At 56.3% G+C, this 15,816-nt stretch overlaps 4 protein-coding genes across 4 annotated transcripts; 1 reads left to right on the top strand and 3 right to left on the bottom strand.

Annotated features, from left to right (window-relative positions):
* Positions 1 to 6,866: 6,866 nt before the first annotated feature.
* On the bottom strand, positions 6,867 to 10,885 carry DBP9 (RNA helicase; the record flags this gene model as incomplete). Its single annotated transcript, XM_060267763.1, has 5 exons — positions 6,867 to 7,043; positions 7,327 to 8,861; positions 8,884 to 9,046; positions 9,069 to 9,147; positions 9,186 to 10,885. 5 exons carry the CDS (start codon positions 10,883 to 10,885, stop codon positions 6,867 to 6,869), a joined length of 3,654 nt encoding a protein of 1,217 aa, XP_060123746.1.
* Positions 10,886 to 10,941: 56 nt separating this feature from the next.
* On the top strand, positions 10,942 to 12,072 carry PPX1_2 (exopolyphosphatase; the record flags this gene model as incomplete). Its single annotated transcript, XM_060267762.1, has 1 exon — positions 10,942 to 12,072. The coding sequence occupies one exon, from the start codon at positions 10,942 to 10,944 to the stop codon at positions 12,070 to 12,072; it is 1,131 nt and encodes a 376-aa protein (XP_060123745.1).
* Positions 12,073 to 12,091: 19 nt separating this feature from the next.
* PEX5 (Peroxisomal membrane signal receptor PTS1) lies at positions 12,092 to 14,071 on the bottom strand (the record flags this gene model as incomplete). Its single annotated transcript, XM_060267761.1, has 1 exon — positions 12,092 to 14,071. One exon carries the CDS (start codon positions 14,069 to 14,071, stop codon positions 12,092 to 12,094), a length of 1,980 nt encoding a protein of 659 aa, XP_060123744.1.
* A 47-nt stretch (positions 14,072 to 14,118) lies between these two features.
* Positions 14,119 to 15,761, bottom strand: cyp8 (peptidylprolyl isomerase; the record flags this gene model as incomplete). Its single annotated transcript, XM_060267760.1, has 3 exons — positions 14,119 to 14,826; positions 14,849 to 15,213; positions 15,236 to 15,761. 3 exons carry the CDS (start codon positions 15,759 to 15,761, stop codon positions 14,119 to 14,121), a joined length of 1,599 nt encoding a protein of 532 aa, XP_060123743.1.
* Between the last annotated feature and the right edge of the window lie 55 nt (positions 15,762 to 15,816).

Here is a 15,816-nt window from a genome sequence, read left to right as displayed (position 1 = left end):
CGGTATTCATACTTATACTGAAAGTTCCATGCCTCAGGAAGATCATCTATAGCCATGTGCAGCGCTGATGGCTGCACAATAGATATATTCCACGACATTTTGGGTATTAGTTGGAGCGCTCATTAGGCTGCTACGACCCTTATAAAGCCTCTCGAAGTGGGCGCTTATGGTTTAGTGTCCGAGCAAGCGCGTCGGAGGTTTTTTCAATTCGCTGCATGTGTATGCACGAAGGCTGAAAGGTCGATGCCAAGACTGGCTCATATGGTTGACTAAACAGGACCCTGACAGGGATCGGAGATTTTTACATAGCTAATTGACAAAATAGATCACCAAGAAAAATGCTCAACTTCAAGCATGATGTCCTTAATAGAACCCATCCGGCCTCGAACAATGTTGAAGTTTGACGCTGCGACATGGTTGCTTACATCACACACCATGCTAGTTGGCCCGCACACATAAATTCCCACCGTATGTGAGCCAAGCTCCATTCCATTTTGGAACTCCTCTTTCAAGGTTGCTTTGACATCAGCTCTAGAACCAAAGTGAGAGGTCACGCCTGAAATGGGGGAGCGCTCCACAGGATTTTTAGACTCAGTGGTAATGTGAATATCAATAGTTACCTTCACATCGGTTGAGCATTGAAGTTTATAAATTTCCAGGAGCTCTTCACGCAGCCAGTTTACCATAGCCATTGACTTGGTGCACCAGATGAGACGAATAGACTTCGTCAAAACTTTCTTGTCTTCATTCTTGCTTCTCTGCAATAGGTGAACAATGAGAGGGAAGATGTGGGCGATGCCTGTCCCTCCAGAATAAAGAACAACGTGCTCAAAGGTGGCAGGGTCTGTGGCGTGTCCGTAGGGACCATCGAGATAGGCAAGAATTCGAGTAGATCTCACCCGCGATGCTGGTACATGTATATTGCTAGCGCGCCGTGCATTCCACAGCCCATTCCGATTGTTCTCCATCGGTGTAGTGTTCGTTGATTCACTCCGTTTCAGGCCTTTTTCCATAGAATTTAACGTTGAATCAGTGAGAAGAGTAGGAATATTGGCACTGTCAGAGGTCGACTTTTCGTCAAACTCGGCTGAGTCTGCTTCTTGGACTCTGTGACTCTCGTTCTCTTGACCGCTTCCTTCCCTCGTTCTTTCTCCACACATGGAAATTCTCTTGGCCGCATGAGACACAGGCGGTACGCCGAGAGGGAATGGTAGGTCGTTCAAAGATAAAATTTGGCTTGATCGAAGCACCCGAGTCTTATCCTTCTCATCCATCGTTGCGAGAGTGTCCAGATTCATTTCATTCTTGAAGTAAGTTTCTTCATAGTTCGACTCAAGGCTTTGGACGTAGTTAAAGATTTTTCGAGTAGTTCCGCGGTGAACCTTCGTCAATAGAACAAGATTGGAGGACACATTGGATTTCGTACTCGGAACAGACATAATGGAGAATGGATGCGCCTGAACTGGGTTGAATCCAGGGAATCGAACATAGATGTGTTGCCCCGGACTCCAACGAAGAGGAGTTTGAAAACTAAACCGTAATGTTTCAAATTCTCCATCATTACTTCGCGTCTCTGAATCTTCAGGAATGTTGACCTCCGTTTGAACTTCAACCTTCGCCCGGGGTCCAGAGAAAAATTTAGACGACACCAAGACCAAAATACTCCGAACAACAATGGAGAAGATCCAAAAAGCAACTGCTGCCCATAGGAAGAACGGCGACTTCAACATTGAAAGATCTTTTGTGTGGTGGAATAGGAATCCAAGGATAAGAATAATTGAGCAGATGTGCTGAAATACGAAAAATCCATAGGACATCCTCCTAAAGACACCAAGACTTGAAAACACAATCCAAATCAAGGTTCCAAATGCTGCCACGCCGGACCAGTAAATTGATTTATTCTCGCCTTTGAAGAGCTTGCTGAGCTTTGCAGCACCTCCTTCGTGCATTGGCTGCCAGAGCATAGGTGCGACATGGACAATGGTAAAAAAGAACTAGGAATGTTAGAAATGGATCAGTAAGTACGTACGAAGAAAAAAGCGAGGCCTTGGTGGTACGTTTGAAGATGTGCATGAGAAATACCGGTCAGAAGAGACACGGGGTTGATCTTCAGGGCCATCACGAAGATGAACGGTACCAAAGCAATAGCAATTAATGCTGAAAGGTTAGTTCCTTTACAAAGATCAGTGCTTACATGCGCGCATTGAGAGTGGTGGTGCTGATCATGTGTTAATAACTCCTCTTGACATGTATGAGACGTACCTCCATTATCGAACTTGGATTGGTAATAAGGCATGATTGTAAATGTCCACACAATCGTAGCAACTCCAAACGACCCAAGCACCAGTACGTATTTCATAGAAGGAACACGGATAGGACCAACAGGCCTAAAATGGATATAGGAGATACTCCGCATCAATGCAATGATATGAGCAACACCTGGGACTTTTGCCATTGCGATTCCGAACTTGGGACGGAATTGACGAATCAAGCGGAACGCATGACTGATGATAGCAAAACCAATGAACCCGCAAATAATGTATGTCGTCCCTGTGGCACATTAAAACCATCAACATAAATACGTACTGTACGAGTACAAATACATTGTATCCCATTGCTCGCGAGGATCCGCATTTCCCCACCTTCGTGATAGATGAAGAGTTTCATTGAAAGTGGGATAACGAGACATTTTGACCCAAGCCTATTAGCAGTGATATTTTCTAAGACGGGGCTTTTTGTGCTCCTGCAGCTCCTGGGTCTAGGGAGCAATTTATAGGTGAGCGCATCCAGCTAAACGGGGTCGGAGGCGCAGACCTGTTCTTTTCCTTCGCGAAGAAGCTGATCATCTTGATTACGCAAAGCTACCCCTGGTCGACTACGCCAAGCATGGTGGAGAGCCAGCCAATAAGCTTGATTCTGAACTCCCTGTACTGTTCTTAATATAAATCAGAGGTTATGACCGCATTAGCTATTATCTGACCAAGCTCGTGTGGAGATCAGACAAGCGATCACAGATTAAAAATAAGGGAAGCCGGATTTGCAAATGCGAAACCTCACAGAACGTGGTATTTGCTAATCATACACATAATATTCACCAGCCAAAGGTTTCGCTTTCGAGCGCAATGTCCTTTAGCGAACCCATCCGTCCACGTAGAATATTCCTATTCGCCTGAGACACGCTGTTTCCAACAACGCGTGCAAGAGACAGGGGGCCACAAACATAGACACATGCACTGCTTTCTTGCACGTCCTGAGCATGGTGGAATTCATTTTCCAAAAGTGCTGGAATGTCGGGACGAGCACCATGAATGACGTTAAAGGTTTCATTTACCATGTCCTTGCCCATAACAGATTCCATAGATACATAAAGGCTGATGTTCATAGGTATATCGATCTTTGAGCCCAAAGATACAATTTCATCAATAACAGGTTTCATCCATCCGATCATTACACTCGAACGCATAGTCCAAATAAGATGAATTCCCTTTGTGATCGCCTTGCACTTTTCCCTTTCCATTCGTTGTAGCAATTCCAAAAGAATAGGGAACACAAACGTGGCACCAGTACCACCAGCAATAAAAACGTTGCGCTCAAACATAGCTGGGTCCATCGAGTACCCATATGGGCCATCAACAAAGGCGGTTAAGCTAACAGACTTCGAGTGCATTTGAGGTATTTCGCTTTGCACAGATTCTTTGGCAGCTTTGACATTATCGCCTTCAGCAGTAGCCATGATCGAAGCTTCAGTATCCATTTTGCTGTAACCAATTTGGGGGGCGCTGCAAGTATCAGAAGAAGCTGACGAATGCAAGTTGTCGTTACTTGAAATCGTCGCAACATTGTTTCCGGCATTCTTTTGCGCATAATTGAAAATTCTCTTTGTAATTCCATTGTGAACGCGGACAACCAACACCATCGTTGAATTATCGTGCCACGACGCGCTTGGCAGTGACGCAATTGAGAACGGATGCCCTTCAAAAAGCCCAATGCTCGGAAAGCGAACGTAGACATGCTGGCCGGCCTTCCATCGAAGTGGTGTTTTGAAACTCAGACGGAATGTTTCCATGCCATGCTGAGATTGAGGAGAGTTGGCATCCGTCGCTGTTGATACTTCTGTCTGTATCTCCACACGAGCTTTCGGACCTGTGAAACATTGAGTCGAATACAGTGTCATCAGGATACGACCGATGAATGAAAATACCCAAAATGCCACTGCACTCCAAAGCCAGAGGTGGGTGTTCAGAGTCTTGTGGACATGGATAAACAATGTCGATATAACCACAATAATAGATACAATATGCTGGATCACAAAAAACTCGTACGACATGCTCCTGAAAACGCTCATGCTAGAGAGCACCATCCAAGCAATGAAGACGATAGCAACAGTTCCTGACCAGTACCGATCAGTACTGTAAAAATAAGCCTTCAAGTTTTGATAGCCACCATCCTTTAATGGTTGATGGATGAAAGGTACGGCATGTGTAATTGCAAAGAACAAAAACAACCGTGCAAAGTTTTGATGGTATACTTGCAACCGAGCATGGGAAATACCCGTGAGCATCGAAATTGGATTAATCTTTAAGGCGGTCGAGAAGATGAATGGAATGAGAGCAATAGTCAAAGCACCTGCACGCATTCCCAGAGGAGGATTGCCCCATTCGCGAGTCCTGCGATAGTACGGATGCAAAGAGAAGCACCAAGTAATAGTCGCCACGGAGAACAGTACGCAAATTATGATTGTGTGCATGGGAGAGAAATGGAAGGGACCAAGTGGCTTGATACGATAGTAAGAAACACATCGGAGAAGAGCAATGAGAAGAGGAATACCTGGAACAGCATTCAGGATCTTTCCCATTTCAGGCCTATACTGTCGCATTAGGCGCAAGTTGTGGTTAATAATAACGACGCCAAGGATTGCCAGAATCAACCATGTCATACGCAAAGGAAACAAGTACAAGAGAGAGTCCGGCTGGTCATTGGGCCCCTGATCTGCCAGAATCTGCTTTTTGGTGGGCTTGTCTGGGGAGTTTGGTCCATGGATCATCCTGCTCGAAGTGATGGGTAACAGCTAGAAGGATCCCGTTCCATTAAAACCAAATAGAAGAAAACAATGCTGAGTCGGCACGCCAACTTTGCGCCCTCGAAAGAGAAAGATAAGACTAAATGAGGAGCGCATAGGAACGACACATCCACCACAAGGTTTGCTGCGAGTTTTATCAAACGCACAGAAGTTGCTCAAAAATAATTCATTCCAGCCAATGATCATTGGAAATTTAATAGCGCGTATGCAATCGACTCCATTTAATATTATCTGATCGGATCGATACGCCTGGGGTCTTGATCTAGATTGCGATCAACTACCGTGGGCTACCTCGCATGTCTTGCATGTGGAGCATTTGAATGACTGGGCATAAAAACGCACTGCTGACATCATAGTGTTGGTCTCTTGAGAGTCTTGGCAAAAGTGTTCTGTGACAAAGCGGACAATGTGGGGTGGCGCACGGAAGGCTCTTTGCGCTTCTCATGAGAGGTGCAGCGTCCGGTATAGTTTAGCCTAACTCTGGCTTGTATCTTCTTGCCTATTCGAACGCAATGGCGTGAATGGTGGCAGAGGCAATAGGCCAAAGTACGCGCCCAGGTTTGACCGCCAGTCGCGCTGGTATGGGTTATGCGTAGATACAGGTACCACTTTCCCGGCTCCGTCTTGATTGGGTATCCATAAATATTTCACTGGTTGGATGTAGGGCGATGTGCTGGATTTTCCGGTATTTCGCTGCCGCCTCAGTGCCCGCTCGCGCTCCACGTCAATTGTTAGTCTTCCGCGAGTGGCATGGTACACAGAAGACACGAGCAATGCTGTTGTCAGAGACGAAACGAACCCAATGCGAGTAATCCAAGCGCTGCACTGATGAGCACAAGTAGTGGAAGCCAAAGAGAGGGATGGGTATCGTTGGAAAACATGTACTGATGAGGAGCGCCGGCATGTCGGTGTGCTGCATAAGACGGAGAACGCACCCAAATACATAGCAGCGCCGAAGCGAGGAATAGGGCCAAGCACCCAGCTCCACCACCTCTGCAAGAAGCCTACCTGTATGCTTGGCTGTGTCTGCACGATCTGCCATAGCTCACAAGAGTGCCGGATCACATAAGGAACAAGTGGCCAGAACGCAGCCGTAAGCAGGACAGGGACCAATGCAAGAAAACCAAGGTAGACGTTGGAAGATTCTGGCACGGTGATGCAATTGTCAAACTGCGTCAGCACAGACACGTACCCAAAGGCAGTGATGATCAAAAAAGAAGCGGCATGTGCCACAAGCGCCGCAGTGCCGCATCCTGGGTGAGGCTCGCCACGTACCTTGGCGCCTTCCAGTGCCCAGAACATTGGTCACGCCAGCACCGCTGCGGCTCGCCTGATGCATCACACTCGTAGACAAACTGCTGAAGTGCTTCGCGGTTTATACCGCCCGGCCTGGGCATAGGCAGCGAGATGTGCGCGGTGCTGCACAAGCTCCGGAGGGCCACCCTGACGCTGAGTGCCTGCCTGGCATACTCTTCAACGTATCTTTCGCAGTCCACGTATACAGATCGCGCAAAATAAATGCGAAAGTACAGAGTGGTAGTGGCAGCAAGCAGAACATGTATGCCCAGCAAGAAAATGAGATCCGTGCTGGCCACCCCGGCTCCCTGTCCAAACCGAAAGCGCACTGAATCAGGCAAGCATCGTACCGTAATACTCGATCACCACCACATAGTATGCGTACCTGAATCAGCGATTACACCTACGACAAGTACACGGCAACAGCGGCCGGCACCGCGCTCCGCGCTGCATGCCGCCCGACACCTCGCATAGGAAGCAACCTCCACATCTACGGCGCCTCAATATCCCATGCGCGGCGGAGCTGCGCTATGGCGGCAAGCTCCACAAGGAACTCTTCGAGGAGCAGGATATTGTCAATGACACACAGGAGCGGTATTTTGCATGCGCTCTGCGGCGCGGGTATCAGGTCCGGCACAGTGCACGGATGCACGGACACCGAAATATGCTGGGCACCATGCAAGGCTGGGTCAGTGGAAGAGCGTACCGGACGTTGAAGGCGCCGAGAGGGCAGGGGTATGGATATCGAGCTGGAGTTCTTGTGTAGACGTTGTCCAGGATGTAGGCCAGTTGTGTTCGGCAAACTTCTTTTTTAGAGCGTCCATTGTGTCCGGCATGGATCCGTGGACAAAAGGGCAAGCCAGGGCGTCCGATGCGACAGGCGCCCCCCCTTTGCTGTACGCAAGAAGTTGGTTCCTGCGCTGGGCAAGGTAAAAGGCAAAGTCGGGTACCTTCGCCGCGTACGCCTGTGTTTGCAGCACGAGCATGAACAGGACGTAGGTCAGCGGCGGCGGCGGCCCGTCGTGCAAGTAGGCAAATCCCTCGAGCGCGACGTACGGCGAGCGGCACAGCGTGGCAAGGGTCCGTGTGAGCTCAACATTCATGTCGAGTGGTGATGCAAGAAAGCGGCACAGCATGGTGAGCAATGGCGTCACAAAGTGTTCCTTCACGTCGACCGGCTCACGGAGAATGCGCGTATGGCGCATTGGATGCAAAGTCTCTTGGTCATCCTCGCCGAACGAGATGCGGTCCGCGTACGCATAGTCGGGATCCATCCGCATCGTCTGCTCGACCTCGGCGAGGTGCTGCAGAAAGCGTTCCGGCAGACTTGCGCCGCTGCGGGGCGTCTGTATCGACTGGACCATCGCAACGAACGGCGCAGCGGGGTGCATGTCGCGCGGCGCACTCGACGGCAGTGTGCCGAGCGCGGCATCGCGTAGAGACACGCGGCGCGAGTACAGCGACGCAAGGCGCAACGCAAGGATGCGGAGCGATGCATGTTCGTTGCCCGGCAGCGCGATGCACTCTGCTACGACCGCGCTGAGACTGCGGTCGTCCAGCACCTGCGTCGTGGCGATGCGCGAGAGCGATGCGCACGGATCGAGTACGCTAAACAGCAAGGCGTGGTAGAGCAGGACGGCTGCTGCACTTCCGTCATTTACGCTGCATCCCTGAACGGATGGATAGACGACGTTTTCGAGAAAGGTCGTGCGGAACTGCTGCAGAATATCCACACGCAGTTGCTCCAGTTGGTCGGCCTTCCCCCCTTCTGCCGAGCGCGCATGCGCCGAACATTCGGCAATGGTTTGCTGCGAAAGCCAGAGGAGGTCCATCCACGTGCAGACTTCAGGCGCAAAGTCGGTCGTCGCCCACGACGCAGCAAGGTCGTGCCAGCGGTGCGCACGCACTGACGTGAACGGATCCCCGCTCTGTCCGTCGCCAGCATCGACATGCATCGGAAGCAGTCCGTACGCCGCGGCGGTGGACGCGCTGAGCGCCTCGGCGCAGTGACTCTTGGCCGTGTACTGCAGCAGCGCATCCTCGGCATCGTACGCGAGCATTGTACGCAACAAGTCGAGTGTCGCCGTCCGTACGCGAAAGCCGCGGTCGCCGGTGTGGTGTAAATGCTGCACGAGGTAGGAAAAGAGGAGAAATGGGTCGCTTTCGCGCCCTGCCGTGTACGCCGCGCCCAGCTCGACAAACAGCCGAAGGATCGAGGGCTGTGCCGTGAGCTTCTCGGCCACGTCACAGACCAGATCCAGCAGCGCCTCGTCCGCGTCGCCGTGCTCGTCTGGCGTGTCGGATGAGGCGCGCTGGTCGAGGCGAATGCAGTGGTGCAGGAGCTGCGCAATGGCGCGGATCACGCCTTGGTGCGCGAGGAAACCCGTCTGCATTCCGTGTACGAGCCGCCCAAACATGCGGATCATTTCGCGCTTCACGCCCTGGGGTTCGTCGGCGATGCACAGTCCCAAGAGTCCGCCCAGCACTGCGTCAGTCGCTATACCTACCGTCGTTCTCCAGCACGTATTCCATGCACATTCCCACGGCCTGCTCGTGCATCTCCGCGTCCTCTTGGAGCAGGACATGCACGAGCTGGTCCATACACGCCGGAATGCCAGTGTTCGCCAGTCCGCCCTGTAGGGCACGCTGGTCGGGCGATTCAAGATACGACTTGATTAGAAAACGTACATACACGGATCGTGTCCCACTGCTCGCGGCACGACGCGAGGAGGCCCGCGTCGCGCGCCGCGCTGGCCGGGCGCTCCGGCCGGCTCGCCCAGGATCGCCAGGCGCTCATGTGGAGGTCTACGAGCTAAAGGTGCGGAGGGGGTCCGACTTTTTCTTGGTGGGTTTGCGCTTGGGGTCCTTGCGCGCGCGCCCTCCCTTGGCGCGTCCCTCTTTGCCCTTGTTCTTAGGGACGTATCCCACGGACCGCTCGCTCTGGGGCTGGTTCGCGCCGGGGATGGCGGCGATGCGTGGCCGCAGGTACGACGGGATATGGCGCATATGCTGCTGGACGCGTGCCGGGTGCAGCGCGCGGTCGTGGCGGAGGTACTCGAGATCTTTGGGGTTCTCTTCAAAGTGTGCCTTGAGTGCCTTGGAGTTGAGGATTTCCGTCTTGATCTCCTGGATACGCGCCTCCTTGATCGCGACCTTGGTGACCGAGCGCAGCGCATCTTCCATACGGTAGCGGAACGCGTCGACCTGTTTCTTGTCGTACTTCCAGAGTTGGATACCGTCCGCCCCCACGCTGCCGCTCTTTTGCTGGTCGCGCACAATCTTTTTCCAGACTGAGGGGTCGTGGCGGCACGTTGGGCACGAGATGCCCTTCTTCTTGCCGAACTCGTCGGCCGGCACGACGAAGCTGAGCGCCGTGCCTGTGTTACCTGCACGCGCCGTACGCCCGATGCGGTGGGTATATGCGCGCGTGGACGTCGGCAGGTCAAAGTTGATCACGCAGGCGACGGCGACAAAGTCGATGCCGCGCGAGACGCCGTACTCGCTCTTTTTCGAGGTGCTCGCCTCTTCTTGCGTGTTGGCATCGGTGGCGATAATGTAGTCATACTTTCCCTTGTTGAACTCCTCGACAATGTGGAAGCGGCTGTTTACCGGAAGCTCCTCGTTCAGGACACAGGTGCGCAGGCCAAACTGCTCGAGGAATAGCTTCAGGCGGAAGCAGCGGTCGATGTCGTTCACAAACAAGAGGCACTTGCCGCGGATGAGGCGCAGCTTCAGGATCACGTACACGAGTAAAAACTTGTCCTCCTCCGAGGTCTCGACATAGTATTGCAAGAGGTTCTGTGCGAGCGAGGTATCGTTTTCCAGGCGCAGCACCGCAGGATTCTTGAGGACCAGGCCACGGAGCGTCTCGATATCGTCGCTGAGCGTCGCACTCATGAGGAACGTCTGGAAGTTGCGCGACAGGAAGCCTTCGCCGAGGATCGTCTTGACCTCGGCGTCGTGGCCGTACGAAAAGATGAGGTCCGCCTCGTCGATCACCAGCGACTCGAGGCTCGAGGAGAGAACGAGGTCGCGCGACTGCAGGCACGTCAGCGCACGCGACGGCGTCGCCACCACGATATCGGGCTTCTCAGAAAGGAGCAGTTTCTGCACCGCGCTGCTCACTGAGCGCGCAATGTTGGCCACCTGCACCTCGTCGCGGCAGTAGACGAGGATCTCGGACAGCTGCCGATTCGCCTGCTCCGCCAGCTCGCGAGTCGGCACGAGGATCAGCGCACGCGTTCCCGCATAGCTCTCGGATGACTTGGGAATCGTCTCCTTCGCCGTGAGGATCTTTTGCACGACCGGAAGGGCATAGGCAAGCGTCTTGCCGCTGCCGGTGCGCGCCCGCGCAAGGATATCGCGCGCATTTCCACCAAGACTCTGTTCAATAGACTGGCGCTGCACAGGCGTGGGCGTGCCGTAGCCAAGCTTGGCAAGCGCACGCAGCAGGCGCGCGTCCAGCAGGTGCGAAAACGAGCCAAATCCGTCCGCCTCCTTTTTCGACATGGTGGAGTACCGAAAAAAAGTCCGTTTTAGTCAATTGAGCCCGTGCACTCTCCTCCATGGCCGCCGCTCCGCTCGCTGCTTTTCTACGGACACGGAAGAACCTGGCCGCACATGGCGCGCAGTACTGGGTGACGGGCAATGAAGCGGGGGACCTAGACAGCCTTGCGTGTGCGATCGGCTATGCCTTTTTCTCGCAGTACGTCAACCCCAGCGGATCTCAGTGGATCCCCGTCGTGCAGACGCGGCGCCCGGACCTGAAGCTCCGGCCAGAGAATCTCCTGATGCTCGACAAGATCGGCGTGGACCCCGAACTGCTCGTGTGCCTGGACGAGGTGCCAGAGCTCGGAAAGGACGAGCACGTCGCGCTCGTCGATCACAACAAGGCCACCGGCGTGTTTGCCAAGGCGACGACCGATGCGATCATCGACCACCATGCCGACGAGAAGCTGCATACCGAGGCGGATGTGCGCGTGATCCTTGCGCCGCAGAACGCAGGGTCGTGCGCGAGCGTGCTCACGCAGTACTTCCAGCCGCTGCTGCCCAAGTCGCCGGCCGTGCCGCCGGCTGTCGCCGACCTGCTCTTGAGCGCGATCCTCATCGACACGCACAACATGTCGGAGAGCGCAGGCAAAGCCAAGGCGGTCGACGAAGGTGCACGCGCGTTCCTCGCCCCTCGGTCGTCGTACAACAGCGCCGAGGCACAAAAGAGCTTGTACGAGGCGCTGAGCGACGCCAAGTCGGACGTCTCGCAGCTCACGACCGAGCAAAAGCTGCGCCGCGACTACAAGTTCTTTGCCTGTGCGGCCAAAGACGGTGGCGAGTGGAATATCGGCACATCGAGCACCGTCGAACCGATCGATGCGCTCCTCAAGGACGGCCCCAAGGCGTTGCACAACGACCTCGCCGCTTTCTGCGCGAGCAAAAGCCTGGACCTCGCCGTGGTCCTGGCGGGCTACACCGATAGCCAGGAGGAGGCGCACCGCGAGCTGCTTCTGTATGCGCCAGGCAGCGGCCGCGCCGTCGCCGAGGCGCTCGCGGCGTACAAAGAGCAGTCGGTCGACCTCGCGCCCTTGTCGCTCGATCTCGCCGGCCCCTACTGTGCGACCTTCACCCAAAAAGACCCCCGTGTGACGCGCAAGCAGTTTGCTCCGGCGCTGCAGGCAGTGTGTGCCGCAACGCCCAAATAACTTTCTATAGCGCTATACACTAAAACTCAAAGCCCGCCGCACGGAACTGCTCGAGGTCCGAGCCGACCGTGCACTGGTTCGCGAGGTCCAGGCGGTTGAGCACGACAAAGATGCTGCGCAGCGTGCTCCACAGACTCTCGCTCTCCTTGCTCGCCGAGAGCGGCGGCGCGGCACGCACCGACTCGCCGCCCGGCGCATCCGGAATCGGCTGCGAGCGCTGCAGCGTGAGGGCCGAGAGGAGGTGCTCGGCGGCCTCGTGGTGCGCGCCGAGGTTCAGGCACGAGACACTCAGGTTGTAGATCGCACGGGTAAACGTCGGCCGCAGCTCAAGCGCCTTGTGATACGCCTCGGTGGCCAGCTCGGGGTTGCCGCCGTTGGCGAGCGTCGCGCCGAGGCGGTTCCACAACTGGAAGTCATCCGGGCGCGACTCGAGCGCCGCCTCGAAGCAGTCGCGCGCCTGATCATACGCCGAACTCGAGTAGAAGAGCACGCCGAGCGCGATCTGCACGTCGGGGTCCATCTGGCCGCTTGCCGCATTCTCGCGCGCGGCCTTGAGGAAGAGCTCGCGGACGTAGTTGAGGCGTGCCCAGGGGTTCGTATTTTGGTCCTTTAGCACCGGGAACTCGCTCGAAGGCGCGAGGTGGGGGTGGGTGCGCGCGAGGTACTTGAGCAGCGTCGAGTTCGCCGCTGCGTCGTAGCCCTCGTTGATGTACGAGACAGCGAGCGACATGTGTGCCTCGAGGTTGTTGGGGTCGAGGTGAAGCGCCTGCTCCAGCGCCTGGATCGCCTTTTCTTCGTGCTCGTTCATCGCCTGGCTCTCACCGAGCTTTTGCCATGCACGACTCCGCTCTTCGTTCGTGCGCTCGATCTCGTCGGCGGTGCCCATCTCGGCGTCGCGCTGCGTCGCGACCTCAAAGAGCAGCGCAGCGTCGGTCAAGCTGCCATTGTTCTCCAGGAGGCGCAAGCCCTCTGCGTACGGCGTCGAGTGCTGCGCGAATGGATTGTTCGTCGCATAGGTATAGTCGCCGAGGATCGGGAAGCCGTTTTCGTCGACTTCGTTCAGCGTGTTGCGCAGCGACGCCTCGTTGTCGCCCAGCCCGTCCAGCTCGTTGAGTCCCATCTCGCCGGGGCCAAGGCCGCCGCCGGGGTGCGTCGAGTGCACCGGATCCTCGTCCTGGATGGCCTGCATCAGCTTCTCCTCCCACTCGGCGAGGTCGTCGTTCTTTTCGTGCATCGTCGGGTCCTTGAGCGCATTCCATAGCTCCTCAAAGCGGGGGTTGCCGTCCTGGAAGGTGTCGCCCAGACGGTCCTTCATCTCGCGCAGCGTCGCCTCTTCCTTGGCCACATCCTCCGACGGCGCCTCTTCGCGGCTCTTGCCTTTGCCCGCCGTCTCCTCGAGCTTCCGGAACTGCTCTTCCCATTGCGCATTGTCGAGCTCGACGATGCGCTCCGACTTGGCCTCGGGCGCACGCTGCGCGGGCATCGAGTGCATAGGCGCATGCATGCCTTGCATGCCCATCATCGGCATCGCGCTGCGGAAAGGCATGCCGCCCATCGCCATGCCAGGCTGCGACGGCATCGCATGCTGCGGGGCACTCGTCGCAGGGCCCTGCGCTTGGAACTGCTCGCTCCACTGGTTCATCGGCGCCTGGGCCGGGCCCTGACGCATGTGCATTTCCTGCGCCCAGGCCGACCCGCTGCCGCCACCCGGCATGGCCTTGGGCGCATTCATCGAACCGCGCATATGGTCGACTTCCGAGCGCATGGCGTGCATGTCAAAGCCGTGGGGCGCATCACGGGGCTGGTGCAGGAACGCATCCATGTCCTGGGCGGGGCCCCCAGGGCGCGTGCGGAATCCGGGGCGCTGCATGCCCTGCTGCGGGCCCTGCATACCGTCCTGCTGCAAGGACCGGTCTGTCTGAGCATGCTTCAAGAACTGCGAGAGGGTATTATTGGAGGTGGAGCACTCCGCGCCCGACAGCATCGACTGGAACGCCATCGTGGATGCGGAGAACCGCCACTAGCCGGTCCACGTGGCCCCACGTGCTACCAGCCGGCGAAGTCCCCAAAGCCGCGCTTCTTGGCGGGGGCTTTGGGTGCGGTGCGGGGGGCGCCGAGGCGCGCGAGGCCGTGTGCATCGGCCGTGTCCAGGATAGAGGGGCGGGGAGAGCTGGCGGATGTACCGCCTTTGGGTGCGAGGCGCGTACCGAGCCATGTCGTGCGGTCCTCTTCGCGCTTGCGGCGCTTTGCATCGCGCTCCGCTTTTTCGTCCTCGCCCATGTTCTCGCGCCGGAAACGCGCGTCACGGTTTTGTTTGTAGTCTTCGAATGGGTCCTCGATGATATGCGCCTCGACTAGCTGGATGGGGCGCAGTGGGCGGTCGGTACCGGACTCCGCGGGCACGTTTTCCAGCGCGTCGAGTGTGCGAAAGGTGGGCGTCGTGGCCGAGTCAGAGACCAGGCGTCCAAAGACGGTGTGCTTCGTGTCGAGGTGCGGCGTCGCGCGGTACGTCAAGAAGAACTGCGAGCCGTTGGTATTCGGGCCCTTGTTGGCCATCGACAGCACGCCACGGCCCGTATGGCGGTACGAGCCCGGGTTGCACAGCTCGTCCTCAAACGGCTTGCCCCAGCACGACTTGCCGCCGCGCCCGCTGCCCGTAGGATCGCCGCCTTGGATCATAAACCCGGGAATCTGGCGGTGAAAGATGGTATCGTTGTACGCTCCAGCACGGCATAGCATCAGGAAATTGTAACACTGCGTTAGCAAAGCAACGTACCGTCTTGGGCGCCTTGTCGACGTGCAGCTCGAGGTTCAGTGCGCCAAAGTTGGTCGTCAGGCGCACGAACGCCTTGGCACGCTTTGCGCCGGCGACCTGCTCGAGCATGAGCGCTTCTTCATCCACGGCAATGCGCTCTGTCTTGGTCTGCGGCGTGAGCGAAGACGAGGTAAAGCTCGCGGCCGTGCGGCCGGTCGACATGTTGGTGAGCCGCGGCGCGGGCGCGTCGGACGCGGCCGCGGCATGCTCCACGACCGGCTCGGTCTGCTTCCGCACCTTGGACAGGAGCGAGCGCGTGCTCCCAGTCGACATTTGCACCTCGTCTCCCTGCTGCTCCCTGGCGAGCGTCAGCTTGTTTTGCACGTCTGCGTTAGTTGGACGACGTACGATGCATGTTTTGCATGGTGCGATGCTGGGGGTCGTGCGGATCCTGCAGCGTGATCAGATCACTCTTTGCAAAAGGGGTATCGTCCACAAGGTCGCGCATCATGCGCGGCTTGATGTTCAGCTGCTGCACCGTGTCGTGCAAAAAGACATTGCCGGTCGGCCGCACAGCGACCAGGTGGCTGTGGTCGGTCAGCTCTTTGCACGACACGGGGTCGTAGAAGTTGCCGCGCTCGTTGCGGGGGATGTGCAGCGAGATCACTTCGTCCACCGCACACGGCCGGCCACTCGCAGGGCTCACTTGGTACTTGGCCAGGAACGCCTCGAGGTTGCGGCGCTCATAGACCAGACCTTCGTCACCGAGACACGCGGGGTGCTCCCAGGGCTCGTGCGTCAGCGCACACATATGAAAGGGGACAACTACAGAGCTGTCGCCGCGGCGCGCACCCGTAGACGCGCCATGCTGGCCGTACACGCCGCTGTGCTCGGACGGGGTAATAAAAAGCTTGTCGTTCGTCCCATGTCCCATCGTCGCTGGAAATGTGGAGGCTCTCCTCTGACGCAATGCGGTGGGGCCTCGGCGC

This window comes from Malassezia japonica, chromosome 8 (assembly GCF_029542785.1).
Source record: "Malassezia japonica chromosome 8, complete sequence".
Lineage (NCBI taxonomy): Eukaryota > Fungi > Basidiomycota > Malasseziomycetes > Malasseziales > Malasseziaceae > Malassezia > Malassezia japonica.
This window is presented reverse-complemented; position numbering and strand designations above follow the sequence as displayed.